We start from the raw sequence: 18759 nt of genomic DNA on the forward strand, positions 1-18759 counted from the left end.
GAAAGCGGCATATATAAGAGGTTTCAGAAACCAAATATGTGACAATTAAATGCATTGTAGATGATATTGAGGCACAATCTTACATATTGATTGAATGAAACAATACATAGAAATTAACTTCAATGTTCGTGTAAACTTCAAATATTTATAGAATACATGGACAAGGTACAGTGGATATGCCCCAATACGTCTGCAGAATGAGAAGTATGCTTCATAGACACTGTAGATCTTTAGACATTTTCAGATGCTGGGATAAGGCTTGATTCTTTTTTATCAATTCACTATATTATTTATAGAAAATAATATCACCATGAGTATAACAGCAACCAACTGAAATCGAAAATATCTACTGTATAAATAATATTACATGAACCTTGTCCATCTTCTGTTCCAATATTGAAAGAATGTAGACAATGACATGGAAACGATTCTTGATTTTCTGCGATTCAAATGATAATAGTTTTGAAAGATATTAATATCAACAATTAACAAGACAGGAATTATCAACATTTGTGGCCGGGGTCTCCCCAACTCCCTTTCCTGTTTTTGGTTTAAATCGATCGATTGTTTTGTTTTTTTCGGGGGGGGGGGGGGGGGGGGGGGGGGGGGTTGAAAGTAATATTCACCATCCATAAACAGGGAATAATTCGCCCTGTTTAATTTTCAATCATTTCACCCTCGTTGTCAGCGGGCAAATTTATGTTGATTTTCAATAATTAATATTAAGTAACTTAAGCCCCTTTCACAATTGGCGCACGAGCAGAAGCGACCAAATATTCGTGCGACCGAAAAAATTAGATATGAATCGTTAATTGTTGCCGAAATAATCGCATATGAAAAAAGTATTCGAACGAATTTCGCACGATCTAAGCGAGCGTTGTGCGATGTAAACGCATTAAATCTTGCGATATATCTTGCGTCTGTATGCGACTGTTGTACAGTGAAAGCAAAAAACGATAGGAACGCGCGAGAGACTAGGTGATCGGACGATTGAACGTGCGCCAGTGTGATTGGACGTGGGATTATGCGTTCCATGGTACGAATGATCGTGCGAGTCAAAGGGGGCATATACACCGCCCATATTCAGTAGACATAGTTGAAAGCGAAAAAAGATGCCGCCTAAGAAGATACAGGTATGCAGCAGCATTTATTATTATACCTCAATATTATATTATTCTATTATACATGTATCTGATTGGTCTAGAAAGTCACGTGACAGGGCGATGTCATAGGAATGAAAAAGCTTATATGAGCATACGATGTAGACAAATATGATTAAATCAAAAATATTTAATCATTATGATTCTCTTTATATCTCAGAACCAACTTAACTATCTATGATTTATGAAAGAAAAGTGAGACAGTTACATGGGAAATCAAACAATCACGACGTTAATGTTGCGACTGTTGAAAAGTCAAACATTATTAGAAATCAACGTATTTTGTGTAATCATATGTTGCTTGGTATAATAAAACGTTTATTGCATTAATGTTCAGGGAATATGAAGACTTATTCCCCAGAAAAAACAAATTTCTATCGGGAAATATGAGTTTTCTTGAGGGAATAAATCTTCATACATGTATTTCCCTCACCATCATGCAATAAATGTATATTTTAAATTTTGTTCAGAAACGGAGATACTTATACAGGGTATATATACTAGTAGAAAAGCATGGCATATTGAAGCTGATAAGTCGTGCAATGGTAGTAAAACGTTGCAAGATTACATGAGACATGTTGAGCAACAGTCTCACGGTCGCAAAACAGACGCATAAACACCAGCGATTTATCTTACGATCTTTATAAATCGTGTATCACTCTTGCGAGTACACAAAACGTTGTAAAACGTTCGAACTAATGTTCGTGCGTTGCACTGCGATAATTTGGATCGCGTTCGGTCGCGTCTGAATAGTGTGCATGTCCACTATTCAGAGGAGACTTGATGCGACCAGTAAAACGTATGCAACGAATCCGAGAGCTCGTGCAACGTATGCGACAGCTCGTGCGAAGCTGAAAAATTTCGATCGCAAAGTGGTGTAAAGTGGTCGTGCGCCAATTGTGAAAGGGGCTTTAGGTAACAGCTGTGACTTGGCGAAGTCACGACCGAGTGAAACTGTTTGCAAGTGTAGAAGGACAGAAATATAACCCTGTATACAGTATCTTGATTAAAATAAAGATATAAAAGCAGTTATCTAAGAACACCCTTCCTATTTAAAGAAAGTTTTATAAATAAAAGGTTTTTACAAGTTTAATGGAAAAGGCATCTAAAAACTCCCCTATCCCCTTCCGGATAAGACATTTTGCATTTTTGCGATTTTAACAAGTGCATGTGAGTTTTACTTTCTTCTTTTTTAAAGAAAGTTTTATAAATAAAAGGTTTTTACAAGTTAAATGGAAAATGCAAAATGTCTTATCCGGAAGGGGATAGGGGATTTTTTTTAGATGCCTTATCTAAAAAAATCCCCTATCCCCTTCCGGATAAGACATTTTGCATCTTTGCGGTTTTAATAAGTGCATGTGAGGTTTTTTTCCCTATCTGCTTTGGGTTATTGGGATGGGGGTGTATACAATTGTTTATATAATAAGTATGACAAATGCAAGCTAGTTAAATTTGTAAATAATGCACACTGTTGTAAAACTGCTAAAACAACGCTTTTGTATTGCAAGTCGACAACTTCGAAATAAAAAAAAAATCCCTTGATATACGTACATCTTAAATGTGATGAAACAAAACTATCATGAATTCAAGTAATTAAAGATCAATTCAATTAAATGAGTACAAATAAACAATGCATATGAATATGCACGGAGATCATTGATAGTACATGTGCCCCATACTTTTTTAAAAAGAATTACGATCGATGCTAAATATGAATGCAATTGATCACTTCATTCTAGATTAATAAGATTAATGAATTTTATTTCCAAAAATTCAAGGTGTGCATGTGAAATTTTATAATAATCGATAACCTGGACAAACGCTTGTCAACAGATCTAAAATTGATGCACACTCTGCACGCTTCTAAAACACATTTTTAAGTAATATTTTAACAAACAAAAATTGATTGTATCTAAATGCGAGTTCATAAACATTCCAAAATACATGTAGCTTTCATACGGTTTTGTAAAGATACTAGGAGCAAAAAAAATGAAAATGATAATGCATTCGTGTTGTAAAGTGTTCAGTAATACATGTATATGTAAAGAACAAACAACCACACACAAGGACACATTACAAATGTAGACGTTTAGAGTTGCTCCTATTCATAATTTTGAAATCAGTTTCGTTTCACAGGTTCAAATTTGATTAGAAACATTAAATTCTAGTTCATGCTTACTGAGAATTGATAAAAAAAATCAATAATCTATTCGTACTTATATACATCTATCTTCTTGGGGAATAAATGTTTAATTTAGAAATAAAGCATTTTTTAAATAATTGTGTTTATATCATTTATTGGGGTATACCCATTCTTCACACTGTAGGTAAATTTCATTACGAGTAGTAATGTATATTATATAAGTTTAATAAGGTGAGCCCATTATTTATCAAATTGATTTAAATTTAATTTTTTTTAGAAATAGAAACAGTTATCGAACAATAGGTATTTCTTAAAGTTATACATACATGTACAAATAACACATAAAACAAACCAAAAAATAAAATTATCTGTATATTTTGCCTTAGAAACAAAACACTCGCCATTTTTGTGCACAGACTAAGGACTTACGCCTACCCATTAGCAGGCGTAGATTTAAACCCAAATTTAGTCCCGATTAAGTTTACGTCTTTTTGTGAAACGCAACTTAGTCTGGTTTTGAGGTTTAGTCCCTGATTTAGTCCGGACTAAGCTTACGCCTGGACGTAGGCCTTTTTGAGAAACGTGCCCCTGATCAATAAAAATAAAGTCCATTACAGATTTAATAACGCCTCGACTGTAAGCTAGGATCACCTTGTACATGTAACATTCAAAGAATGATTTCTTATTGATTGTTTTATATAATATATATATATATATATATATATATATATATATATATATATATATATATATATATATATATATATATGATTTAAAAATAATAAATATCCAGAATAAAATCACAAATTGATCCTATTAACCGCAAACGTTTTCGCCATTCCTGGCTCTTCAGGCAGTTATGTACAAATGATATATATAAATTGCAATTATACGATTAAATATTTTTCAAATCGTGACATTTTATAGGATTAAGGAGGCTCAGTGGTCAACACATTAACCATCTCAGATGTCCCTTAAAATTTTAGATATGGTTTGTTTAGCTATAAACTCTTATAGAAATTAAGTTAAAAAATGCATATATTTAAGCTTGGAAATTTAGATATTTTTCTATATATTTATACAAAGCTCTTCTTCTCAAGGAGATTGATAAACATGTATCTGAAAATGGCCACAACCATCCGGTCCTTTTGAACCCCGCTTGCACACTAACAGTGCGTCACTTAAGTTGCGTCATTGATGAATACTAATTCGTACATTTTATAGTGTTATCACGGGTACAGACACTTGAAAACGTAAATAAATGGTTATGAATATAGTTAAACTACTTAATACATAGAAAAATTCATTGTAATTAAACTAAAAGGTATGTACAAAACCTTGAAACCCATTATAACACTGCCAGCAGCCACGGCCGTATCGCACCTCTCTTGCAGTTGAGGCAAAAGGTACATGTTTTGCAGTAGAAGACTAAAAGAACAAGATACTGTATTGGCTGTATTTCGTTTCGAACAAGATATCGGGGAAAAAAGTTCTAGAGAAAAGTAATGACCTTGAGGACCAACTTAAAAAAATTGAAAATCATTTTTAAAAATTTGAAAAATGAAATGCTTTCTAGTAATGTATATCTTTTGGTGTTTCACGAGGGTGTAAAGGTAGCTAACACATTGCCAAAAAAAATTATTTTTTGGCAATGCTAGCTTACTACATAGCCCGCATGAAACACCAACGAAAGCCTTTGACTGTTTATGTTTTATTACTGAATCATGTAATGATTCATCCATAAAAAGTTATCAAAAATATAGAAAACACCGCGTGCAAGTCTGTGCATCCAAGATAAAGGTCAATAACCACAACATGTACTGTCATATATTTCCATTGGTGACCACTAAGGTTGAAATGTTCAGTTCCGTCGGACTTTTTTATTTCTTTTTGTCTTTATGGTGGAACGGTGGTTGCTTTCGCGGAGGTTAGTTGTTTCATCAATCAAAAGCGCCTGGTATGAAAACATATCTTTTAATAATATGATTATCATCTTCGCTAGCCAAGTGTCCGATTCGTTTTTCTCATCTGAGATGAGAAGAGATGGGATATGAGAAAAAGGGAGACGAGAAAAACGAATCGGACACTTATCTAGAGAAGATGTATGATTATCCACTATACTATAATAATAGTAGTTGTCATTATAGTACAGGGGAAAATCTTCCTTCTTGAAAGATATATTTTACGTCAGGCGCCTGTGTCTTCAACGTATTGTTTTGAATGCAAATGACTGTGCAACAAGACGTGTTATTTTTAATTTTCTGTATTATATGGGTGCGACCCACAATGAAACATGTAAATCTGTCCGTGTCAGTGCATACTTGCACAATCTTTCGTTAGCATAAGGAATGGAAAGATTCTTTTTTAGTTCTTGGACGTGTCTTTTTGTATTGCGAAAAGGTTTCCCTGTCTTTCGTTATATCATACTGGTATAAGCCTTCTGCACTGTGTGGGATTAGAAGCCTCGAACGTACACACAGATGAGATTTCAATATCTTAATTGCTCTCATCGTCGGAACCCAGGGTTTTCTATCCGTAACACTGTTGAAAGCAGTGTAACGGATAGAAAACCCGTGGGTTTCGACGATTAATTGCTCTATATTTCAGAGAACAGATTAGTCAACTTTTGGTATTTTAAACCCCCGTCACACCGGAGCTGCGTCCTCACGGTGATCCCACTGCGTCCTTTAAAAATGTAAAACGCCAAAGTAAACGTAGTTTACAACGCAACGGCATCTTCGTCCCTGGCGGTGGGATCGCTTTGAACATTTTAGAACGCCATGCGACGGCGCGCACTTTGAACATGCACAAAGTACGCGCTGTGGCTCTGCGTTCTGATAAACACGCCGTAGAAGCGAAGTGAGGTCGCCATGACAGCGCCGTAAGATCTCCAACAGCGCCACGAGAGCTCCGTCGGCGTGCTCAAGGAACGCAGCTAATCGCAGTGTGACGCAGTGATAAGTCAAATGCGCTTGCACGGAGACCTCACGGAGTCCTTTGGGATTTCACTGCGTCACTTTCTCGCTCTCACTGCGCATCCACAGCGTTTGAACAAGTTGTTTTTCATTTGGCTGCGTTCACACAGCGACCCCAAAGAGCTGTTGCTGCGTTCATCGCGCTCTCGTGACGTTTCCTCTGCATTTATACCGCGCTCCCACGATGTTTCTAGTTCGTTGTCATCAAGACCACGAAAACTCGAACAATGGCTGTTGTACAATAGCAAGCGATGTAATAATTATCAAACTGGATGTAGATGACGATGTAAAAAGTAGCATTTGCTAATATTCCAAGAGCTATCAATGGACGTTGATGGAATTCATGCCATTTGGCTCTGATGTTTTCACATCTTTTCTCTGTTTTCTAACAACTATAAATAACGGATCTTTTTGTAGACCTGACTACGAAGAGTTTTGTCCAATCCCTCATAAATTGTTTAGAAGTAGTTATGTTTTAATTACAATGTACCTTTTCATTAAATCAAAACAATTTTTAATCATTTATTTACTAGTTGTAAATTCTTGTTTGTTTCCCATACAATTGTAAAAATTAATATTAACCTACCAAGAAGTAAAGAACGTCATGTGCACGCAGTCAGAGAACGCCTCGGTCGCCGTGACATCTCCACTTGTAAAATTTTCAAAATAAAACTGCACATTTTTTCTGAATTTTCCTTGCGATCCTACGGCGATTCCATGGACTTTACAACGCCGTGAACGCGCTGTGGGGACGCAGCTTGGTGTGACAGGGCCTTAAAGAAGGAGCACCTCTAAAGGCATGGAGACGGTAGCAACTTGATAGTTCATGGTAAATATTCATGTATGATCGACAATCGGTGGGTTAAATCAAAACTGAACATTTTGTTGTCATCTTCAAGTTATTATAATATATATTCTATTATTCAACTATTTCATACTAGAGTAACGATCGGGTTCTCTCAATCCTGGCATAAAAAGAAACTTCGATTTAAAAATAGATCGTCGTTTCAAATGTGAGGTGCGCCACGGCCGTGCAGGCAGCAGAGTTGTCCCCAAATTTAAATTTTGCCCCTTTCACGACTCTTGTTTAATGTTTATGAATACATACTAGGCTAACTTTATTATAATGTGTTTCACGTTTACTATAAAATCAGATCATCATCGTTATCAGGTATCAAACGGCAAAGCAAAATGCAAATTCACACAGGCCGCGTTATGAGTAAACGTACGTACCATAGGATAAGTGAACTTTAGGTTACTTACCGCGCATACAGAGGCCATTTTTTTCTATAAACAATCACAAAGGGAGACTACTTTAATATAATGGTTTTCTTTATACTTATATTAGATAATGATATATATGCATTAGCAAGTGTCATGAAGTGATAGTTGAGTAAACTGCTTACAATATTGTAAAGTATGTGACTATTTCATGTGATTAAAATTTTTCATCATATTATTTTGTTATTTGTTTTTTCATTGAAACATTTTCAAAAAATGAAGATTAACATTATATACTGTATACATTTGAACCATCAGTTAGGTCCTAAAAGTTAAAAAATAAAAGTAAGATTGGTTTCCATAAATGAATAAAAAGTCCGGTTGTGGGATGGAATTGCCACTATGCTTATGATTTTTTGTGCAAGACCTCAAATGTGGATAAAATAACCCGCCCCCCCCCCCCCCCCAAAAAAAAACAACGAAACAAAACAAAACAAAAAAACAAAAAATCAAACAAAAAACCCAATCCAAAACATTAGAGTTAGGCTAATTACTGTTTTATTCAATTAAATGTCATACAAAATACAATGACATATAAATATAGACTGTATCAATAGATAAAAACAAAACGTTTGAATTCTAATATATTTTATTTTTTATGAGGATAAATTTTATTTTTATCGGGATCGACCTTCAATTAAAACTTTCATACTATATCCCGCGTTTTCTCTGTTGAATACACAACGACATGAATCCAGCTAACAAACAGTAAGGAATCATTTTGTAAACGATGTTTGTGGTTCCATAGATAGCATTTACAATTTCTTTACAAACTTTAGTTTAATTGAAATCTGTATCCGTCTCATGAAACATCAATATGCAAAACATAAAACTGTCAATGGAATTTAACAAATATTATTTCAGATATGGACTTTTGATTCCAAAGAAGAAACAATCAACATTTAAAGCATCAAATGTATTTGGAGACGACAGTGATGAGGTTAGTAAAATTGTAGTAAAATAGTAAATTTTATGGATGAAGATGATGAGAATTACTCCTGTATACAAAATGGCATAAGCTGTATACCACTGTATACATGTACACTGTAACAGTCACTTCAAGCATATATTTTCAACATACAACATAGCATAGCATTAAAGTCTCATAGCACAGCATTAGAATCTTATACAGTAGTATACAATCTTATAGATTCGCATTTCTCATATCATACCATAGTATATAGCATACGATATAATTTCAACTTGGGGTGTTAAATGATTTTATATTACAGAGTAACTGCTCACATTGCAGATTAGTGGTTAACTCTGGCTTCTTATCATTTTACTTTAAAATGTTTGGCATAGCATAAATCACATGCATTAAAATTTCATGACATATTATTAAAATTGCGTACCATAGCTTAACATAAAATTGTAAATGATATGCATGAAATGACTGTATACAGCAAAAGACAGTGAAGACACAGTTTGGGGGAAAAACCTCTAGCTGTAACATTATCTTTGCAACAAACCAGACATTAGCAGATCATCTGTTTACTGATCTGTAGCATATTTTAAAAATGAAAATGTGACATTCTCCTGTATAAACTTGTTTAATTTGTTAATGATTTTATAATCGCAAATCATGATTTGGTTTTTAGCTACAGGCAAGTCACAATATTCAATTTATTTCACAAAATGCATGTTTAGAGTTTAGAGAGCTAGCTTAAAAGTCACATGATCAGCCTATGAGCGAATTTCTTCCTCTAAGACTGCACACTGAACATATAAAAACTAAAATATTGGAGTGTATGCTCAAGTGATAAAGTATTGATGTTTGCCAAGACTTTTCAATGAAAACGATCATGAAATGTATTTTTTTAAGGAAACACCAAAACAGGAAATCAATGCAAGTTTACAGAAGTCATCATTGCAGGCAAAAATTAAAAGACAAGTAAGTAATGCTCTCCATATACTTATTGTCTTACAATGTACATATATTATATAGGTTCGAAAATTGTCCACAGAGTGATATCTAAATCTGATAGTATTAGTAAAGAGAACTGCTTGTATTGTGTGGTCAACACTTTCTTTGGTACACAAAACCACAGGACACTTGCATGAAAAGGAAAATACATGAACACTGAAACTTGTCTAGTTTTAAAAGTAGATTACAAATTAGAAACTTCAAACCACAATACAAATTAGCTTTAATCTGAAGAAAGGACATAAACAAAAATGCCCTGGAAGAATGATATATAAAAGTTTTCTTTTTGATATATGGTCACTTCTTTTGTTAAAAAATACTGCTGGAGTTATTATTCTTTTTACAAGATATTATAGATTAGTAGGTTTTAAAGGGACTTGGACAGAGAATATTTTCATTAATGAATTATTTTTTGAGAAACCACAATTCTGTAAATTAACTTCATTTAGAATAAAACACAGGCACAATTTCATTACTAATTAAGTTGTAATTAAAACTAAATGTAATGTAAACTGAACTTTAGTAATGTTATTGTGTACTACCATACTGAATGATGACATGTTTGTTATGTGATGAATTAAGGAGGCAAAATGGCACAAATGCTTACACAATTGCCCCCAAAAATATAAAAACAGAAATGAAGTATTATCCATTTTTAGTAAATTGAATAACATAATGGTATCCCATGATATTAAGGTGGTATGATACATCTGTTGATAATAGAGAGGTTTAGCAGACCAACGTGTACGTGTACTTGTACGTGTAGGTTACAAGTTAGAACTACGCGTACCAGCTCAATTACTTTTCTTGTTTGGCAGTTGTAACGTGTACTTGTACGTGTAAATGTTTTAATGTAATTATGGATATCCTCTCCTACTAAGCTGAAAATGTTGGTTATAAACGAAAAGTAGGAATTGTGCATGTGATGATTTTATTAAACATCATTTATTATATATGCACATTTTTATATATCGCAAATTAATAAGATAACGGAGCCATTGCATGTTTTGAGGAAGAGATGCGTGAAATAAAACTCCAATAACATATTAAACGCTAATGAAAATTTATGTTGGTAGATATCAGCATTCGCATTAAATGTCCAGGCTTAAGAAAAGTTAACATAGTTATTAAAATTAATAGACAACAGGGGAACAGAGGCTACAAGTTCGACCTTACGGGTACTTTGCAATTTACACGTATGTTCATTCGGGTACATACGTGTAGAAATTCGTCATTACACAAACTGATGACGTAATGCACATATTTTCCATTCTACACGTACGCGTACACGTTGGTTTGCTAAACCTCTCTATTAAAAGTACGTAATAATCTAAATACTTTTACCGGTTTAGAATTTTAAAACTTTAGAATATTTGACCAAAAAAAAGGGTTTTGAATATTTTTGGAAAGGTAAAAATGTTTAAATCCCAAAAGGGATTAGAACTTGTGACCTATAGGTTCGTAGTGAACTGTAACCCATTGCACTATACTGTTAGGCGATGACAATTTGTAAAAAAGTATCTATAACATTACACTTGTTTTTATTGTTTATTTCGATAAACCGTATGTCACAATATGGAGGTGTTCCATACCACCTTAACTTAAAAATTAAATTTATGTGGTACTTTTTTTGACATTATTATTTCATCCTCAGTTACACAATGTCGTTTTAAAAAACTAGAATTTTAATTTAATATACAAGTACCAGTACTCAACTTCAGAGCAAAATAAAAATATAGTTAGTAAACATTGTTTTAGATACCTGTTGTTAATTACAATTACAATAGAAATTAGGAAGTAAAAAATTTTAAGTTATATGCAAAATGCAAGAAATATTACTAATTAATAAACAATTAATTAATGATGAATTTGTATTTAGACTCAAATTGAAATAGACAAAGCATTAGAGGCGGACCCAACTGTATACGAGTATGACAATATCTATGATGACCTTAAAGCAAAAAAAGAGGAAAAGGACGCAGCTCTCCAGCAGAAGAAGGATAAGAAGGTGTGTGTTGAGTTTCCCAATTTTTCGTTACATTTGAATGTAGAAAAAAGCATATTATTATATGTTGTTTACATGTCAAATGCTAGAAAAAATATAGTCATGTAGTATTTTAGTTTGTTATTGATATACCCATCAATTTTTCATTTCTTGATACTGTCAATTTTACAGAGTGCGATCCAATTTTCTTGATCACCACTGGTTTCTGATTCCATATTTACCTTTTGAAAGTAATGGCATAGTACTTTTTATATGATTCTATATTTTAGCGCATTTTGATAGAGTTCATTTTTAAAAAGCTTTGTTGTATCAGTAAATGTAGATTAAAGGAGAAGCGAAGCATCGAGTTTGAAATGATGATACATGCCAGGCAACTACCAATAGACATGATCCAGCTCTGTGGATCAAATTAATGTTATAATGATTTATATTTATTCAGACAGATAATAGTAATTTGTATAGAAAAAGAAATGATACTATTTCACCTCTGTTCAACAGTTTTTGGATGAAATTTCAAGGTTCGATTTAAAAACATAAAAAAATTGATGATAACAATGTATGTGGTTATTTCATTTTAAATTTGTAGCATTTTTGTATTTGACCAAGATAGTTGTATTGTTCAAAATCTTGTAAAAGTACATGTACATCTGATTCATCTTCAAAACTTGTCAAATATTCAACACTAAAAATCATTAAAGTTCCTATAAAAATAATGTGAGTGAGAATTGACATGCATTTTATAAGTCCTCAAAAGTTATTTTTTTATGATAACATAATGCTGTGGTATTTTTAATTAAGGTGGTGAACAACTTTTCATTTTGTGATCTTCTATGTTTTATTATTTTATTTTAAGCCCAAGTATATAGCAGGCTTACTGAAGGCAGCAGAAATACGAAAGAAAGAGGATGAGAGACGAGCAGAGAAAAAAATCCAGAAAGAACGAGAAAAGGAAGGCAACGAGTTTGAAGACAAGGAGGTGTTCGTGACCGGAGCATACAAGAAAAAGATGCAGGAAATACAGGAACAAGAGGAGAAGGAGAGAAGGGAGGCGGCCATGGAAGGTACTACACACTGTCAAAATATTGTACTTATACACTGCAGATTCCTGCTTGTACTTTTAAAACTAATTTCAAGATTCAGCTGTTTTTAATAATTTTTAATTTTTTTCATTATCCCATTATTATTTTCCTTTTTTTTTTCTATGTCCACACTGTGAAAATAAACGTTATGTAATACCGTAATTATATTTCATTTTATATCAAACTTTCCTATTTTATATAGTTTCAATGGAAAATATATACCGGTACTATGGCTTTATTTATATGCATTCAGTTGCAATTTGCTTGCTATTGTAAGGAAAATTCAAAATATTCTAACTTTAGAAATGTCCTGCTAATCTACCCTGAGTTATTTTCATATAAACAGGTTTAGATGCAAATAAATAACAAAAAGAAAAAGAAAAATCGTGGAAACTTATCTTAACGAGGCCGAGTACAGAACGAGTACTCACACTTTCGCGCAGCGTTTCATTTGTATTGTGACGTCATCTTTTTGCTTGGTTGATGCCATGGCGTGATAGTTTCAACTGCAGATATTCAGCGAAAATTGTTGAAAATATCTCGTTTGATGCGTAAAAATTATGTTATATTGTGGAATAAACATAAATATCTCGAAGTATAAGCTATATTTGGGCTCGGGTCGAAAACGTGAAGAGGGTTCAGCAAGCCTAGCCCTCTGTCACGTTTTCTTAACCCGCCTAAATATAGCTTAATTCATATATTTCAAGACAGTAACCATGCATTTTATATTAATGACCCATAATATGTGATGTTATATATTTTTTTATTACTTAAATATGTCTGAATGTTTTAATAATACTAAGAAGATCACCTTTTCCGCCTTTGTCAAATAAAAAATAGCCATTATCTGACGAATCTGGGAAATTGGGCATACAAAAATCTACTTTAATAAGACCCCTGGAACAAACCAGGAGGTAAAAGGTTTTTTTTATTTGACAATTTGATGCCTTTTAGCAATAACTTTAATATGTAGAACAGAAAAAGAAATCCCTAGGGCAGAAGTTTTGAAAAAATGTAAAAAAAATATGCAAAATTGATACACTTCAAGCTAAATCCCATAGGGTCCTATGTTAAAGATGAACAAACTTTGAGTCACCCCTAAACAAACAGTGTGGTAAAAGTCTTATTTTTTAATCTTAAAATAATAATTATATCAGTAGAAATTCATGTAAAAAGTTTCATCCAAAAATCTAGGGCAGAACAAATTAGACCCGGCCTCGTTAAATTGAGATTGAATTTTATGAGGAACAAGCTGTTGAAATCTTGTTCTTAGACTACATTTCCAAATTCACTGAAAAATTATCTTATGGACAGAAGATGTACATGCAATTTTGCAGCTTTTTATACATTTCAGTCAGATTTTCTCTGATTTTTTTAAGGCAAATTTAATTAACAAAGTCATAAACATGCATCTAATCATTTTATTCTATAGAGATGTTAGATGTGAAAAAGCAGAGAGATTTGAGTGGCTTTTACCGGTACATGCTAAATGAACAGTCAGCAGAACCTGTAAAAGAAGAGCACAGAGAAACAACAAAAGTAAAAGTAAAGTAAGTATTGAAGGTTAATACATGTAATATCAAACGTGTATAAAGTACTATCAAAAGAACATGTAATAAAACAACACTTCATTTTCTGTTTGCAAAATCCTTTTTCATTGGCTAAATAAGAACTTAACACTTGTATAATATTTTTAACCGGGTTTTCCGAAGGAAAAATCCGGTTATTAAAATGGTGAAAATGGCGGGCGGGTGGGCGGGCGGCTGCCAAAAGGGTACCCTCATTGTACGGATAACTCCTCCTACAGTTTTCAAGATAGGAAGTTGTTGTTTTGCAGATCAATTGTACATATATCAGAGGTGTGCATATTGCTAGGATTTTGATTTCTGATAATTTATGAAAAAAATACCAGCTTTTGAACTTAGTCATTTTTTGGCAAAATATTGCATATAGGGTACCCTCATTGTACGGATAACTCCTCCTACAGTTTTCAAGATAGGAAGTTATTGTTTTGCAGATCAATTGTACATATATCAGAGGTGTGCATATTGATAGGATTTTGAGAGGTGTGCATATTGATAGGATTTTGATTTCTGATAATTTATGAAAAAAATACCAGCTTTTGAACTTAGTCATTTTTTGGCAAAATATTGCATATAGGGTACCCTCATTGTACGGATAACTCCTCCTACAGTTTTCAAGATAGGAAGTTATTGTTTTGCAGATCAATTGTACATATATCAGAGGTGTGCATATTGATAGGATTTTGATTTCTGATAATTTATGAAAAAAATACTAGCTTTTGAATTTAGTCACTTTTTGGCAAAATATTGCATATAGGGTACCCTCATTGTACGGATAACTCCTCCTACAGTTTTCAAGATAGGAAGTTGTTGTTTTGCAGATCAATTGTACATATATCAGAGGTGTGCATATTGCTAGGATTTTGATTTCTGATAATTTTTGAAAAAAATACCAGCTTTTGAACTTAGTCATTTTTTGGCAAAATATTGCATATAGGGTACCCTCTTTGTACGGATAACTCCTCCTACAGTTTTTAAGATAGGAAGTTATTGTTTTGCTGATCAATTGTACATATATCAGAGGTGTGCATATTGCTAGGATTTTGATTTCTGATAATTTATGAAAAAAATACCAGCTTTTGAACTTAGTCACTTTTTGGCAAAATATTGCATATAGGGTACCCTCATTGTACGGATAACTCCTCCTACAGTTTTCAAGATAGGAAGTTGTTCTTTTGCAGCTCAATTGTACATATACCAGAGGTGTGCATATTGCTAGGATTTTGATTTCTGATAATTTATGAAAAAAATACCAGCTTTTGAACTTAGTCATTTTTTGGCAAAATATTGCATATAGGGTACCCTCATTGTACGGATAACTCCTCCTACAGTTTTCAAGATAGGAAGTTGTTGTTTTGCAGATCAATTGTACATATATCAGAGGTGTGCATATTGCTAGGATTTTGATTTCCGATAATTTATGAAAAAAATACTAGCTTTTGAACTTAGTCACTTTTGGCAAAATATTGCATATAGGGTACCCTCATTGTATGTATAACTCCTCCTACAGATTTCAAGATAGGAAGTTGTTCTTTTGCAGATCAATTGTACATAGGGTATATCAGAGGTGTGCATATTGCTAGGATTTTGATTTCTGATAATTTATGAAAAAAATACCAGCTTTTGAACTTAGTCACTTTTTGGCAAAATATTGCATATAGGGGTACACCATTTCACTGGATATAGGTTGACATGGATTATGGATAAAGTTCACATAAAAGAAAACCCGGTTTGCTGTCACATTGACAGCTTTTCACTTGTTTACTTGTATAATATTTTTTACCTTACAATGGCTTGGGTCGAAAACATGTCAACTGGCATGAATTAACATCCAAATTTTTATAATTTATCATTTACGAGTTGATTGATATTTATTTGATGATGGAAAATTGTGTTGAAACGATTGTCAGAATACAATACACAATGAAGAATTTTTTTTTGCAAAATGTTAAACTTGTAATTGTTACATTGTACCAAAAATTCTTAATTCATGTAACTAAACACAATATCAGAAATTGTCCAGTCTTTATGCAAAAAATAATACATAAATAAATAACTTTAATTTTATGATTTTGAAGGGAAGAACCCGACAGTCCCAAACAATCAGAATCTACGGAGGGAGGAAGATCATCCAGAGACAAATCCCCACAGGATTCAAGAAACAGAGGAGGAAGATCTTCCTCCCATGACAGGGGAAGACGGAGGAAGAATTCTTCTTCTGATTCTGAGGTCAAAAACAGGAGAGGAAGAGAATCACCAGAATCATCAGAAAGACATAGAAAAAACACACATTCCCCCTCTTCACACAGACAAAGGAGAAAGGATTCTCCAAAGTCAGACAGAGATAGACAAAGGACAAGTTACCGTGAAAGGGACTCAAGGAAAGACAGAAGGGGTGATTCTGACAGTGAGGGCTCAGACAGAGACAGTAAGAAAAAGTCTGAGAAAAGGTCAGAGGACTCAGAACACTCTGAAAAACAGCGGAATCCAGACAGAAAACGTTCTGCTGAGAGAGATTCAGTCAAAGAGTCGGAGAAAAAAGCCAAAGTGTCAGATGTGAGTGAGGAAAGCAAAGACAATAAAAAATCAGGAGTGGTTGCCAAGAAAACTACAGATTCTGTCGCAAATGAAGCAAGGAGGAGGTATTTAGAGAGAAAGCTTGCCAAAGAAAAAGCAAAGTTAATGAACCAACAGGAGTGAAAAACTGAAGAAGTATTGGGTCATAAATGTTGTTTTCATTATTAATATCTATAATATGGTATGTATTTAGAGAATAAAATGTTCATTTTACTGAAAGCAAAATGAGTAAAGGGATACAGTAATTGTGTATTTTTAATGGAAGATTAATGGTGAAGACAAGGACAGAAAGGACACACTCACTCACCAATTCATATCTCCTATGATATTTATGTAGATTAGAGTTTGGTTTAAATATCGATAATAGCTTTCTTGAAAGAGCAAACTCAAATACAAAATTAAAGTTACAGGAAAGGCCAAGGAAAGAAATTTTTAGTATTTAAAATTCAATTGCTCCTACTGGTTTGTATCTGCGTATGAATTTTCAAGAAAATGATCTTACGCATTTTTAGGCACGAATGTATGGGGTATTTTATCATGATTAAAATTGAATATTTGATTATACTTTTCTTCAGTGTACTACTATGTAAAGATTTACCTTTCTTTAAAATTCATATTTTAAGTCGATTGCTTTACAACCATTCATATTTGTCGATTCCTTCTTTGCGCATGAAGGGGAAACTTAACAACAAGAAATAAATTGTTTAAAAAAAAAATTGTTCATGACTTTTTTTTTATATTAGTTTCGTTAATCTTATGTAATCAAATCAGAAAAATCCATCCAATACTGTTGTTGAACCGAAATCAATAATGTTCAAGGTACCCCGAGGAGGCTGACTTTAGTTTTCATTTGGCATTTTTTTGCGCATTCTAGTAAAATGCAGTGTATTTACACGATAAAATAAAACTTTGTAGAAGTACGTTGTATTGATATTAGAGAAAATGTAAAAAAAAATGTTCGCCTTTGATATTTTACGCACAGAATAATGCCATCCTCAGGGTTATTTTCTTTTTAATTTTTGAATTGAACCAATCTTCATTTGAACGCCCCCCCCCCAAATTTGACGCATTTTGAAATGACCTCACTAAAATCCAGACGGTAAAATTTAGTATTTTTGGGAGTTCATTTTAATCAACTCTCCTATGCAGTTACTCTGACAAACCGAAAGTGAAACAGTGTTTGGACCAAAGCACAAATCATCGCCGCTGACAAAAATTAGTTCTTGAGAATAATTGATAAATCCGAAATAATGTATGCTAAAGCATTGTTTTTCAAGGAAACATATTTATAAATACCCTTAAAAAAAGTCAGATTTTAAATGGTACGAACAATTTATATATTTTTTGTAGTTGTATGTATTCTTACGCCAGAGTTCAATATAATCTCGTTCAACTCGGCGCTCGGCTGTCTCCGTAAATCTCCGATAAGCAGAGAGTCTCTCATACTTGTCGGAGATTAACGGCGATAGCCGAGAGTTTGGTTGAACGAGACGAGAGTTCAATATTGTTTCGAAAAGTCCGAAAAATCATATTATAAAAATGTGCGTAATTCAAATACAGATTAGAAACTACCTGTACTTGTCATGCAAAATAACATATCATTGATTTTAAAAATATATAACCATCGATAAAATCAACTCCCGTCAGTTCTTCGGTACTTTGATTACATTTTAGAAATACATGATACTAGCTGCAGATATGTAGCTCTCTGGTTGAAAAAATTTGGATAGACAAACTCTGGTTTGTCTATCCAATTTTATTCAATCAGAGAGCTACAGATCAGCAGCTAGCATGATACTACTTATCACATATTATGAGGAAAATCGCTATTGAAGTGTTTTATAAATCTGCTTCGAAGTGCGGAAAATTACAATTACCTACTAAGTATATATTCCTATAGTAAATGTACCAGTATTTTGAGATGGTCCCTAAAATGAACCAGATGGCAGATTTTCTTGAAACTTTGAAAATATTCTAGAGTTGGTGTAAATTACATTTTTACGCCCCCCCTCCCCCAAATAAAAACCAA

General features: G+C 33.2%; 1 protein-coding gene across 1 annotated transcript; it reads left to right on the forward strand.

Annotated features, from left to right (window-relative positions):
• Positions 1 to 8183: 8183 nt before the first annotated feature.
• Positions 8184 to 16958, forward strand: LOC105334755 (nuclear speckle splicing regulatory protein 1). Its single transcript, XM_034479933.2, has 7 exons — positions 8184 to 8267; positions 8424 to 8499; positions 9385 to 9453; positions 11366 to 11494; positions 12345 to 12552; positions 14003 to 14120; positions 16232 to 16958. The coding sequence occupies exons 1-7, from the start codon at positions 8248 to 8250 to the stop codon at positions 16851 to 16853; spliced, it is 1242 nt and encodes a 413-aa protein (XP_034335824.2). The 5' UTR covers positions 8184 to 8247; the 3' UTR covers positions 16854 to 16958.
• Positions 16959 to 18759: the final 1801 nt, after the last annotated feature.

This window comes from Magallana gigas, chromosome 3 (assembly GCF_963853765.1).
Source record: "Magallana gigas chromosome 3, xbMagGiga1.1, whole genome shotgun sequence".
Taxonomy (NCBI): Eukaryota; Metazoa; Mollusca; class Bivalvia; order Ostreida; family Ostreidae; genus Magallana; species Magallana gigas.

Coding starts and splice junctions, on each gene's coding strand:
- LOC105334755 (XM_034479933.2), top strand. CDS start 8,248: ATGAATCCAGCTAACAAACA. Junction 11,495..12,344: donor AGCAGAAGAAGGATAAGAAG/GTGTGTGTTGAG, acceptor TTTTATTTTAAG/CCCAAGTATATAGCAGGCTT. Junction 14,121..16,231: donor ACAACAAAAGTAAAAGTAAA/GTAAGTATTGAA, acceptor ATGATTTTGAAG/GGAAGAACCCGACAGTCCCA.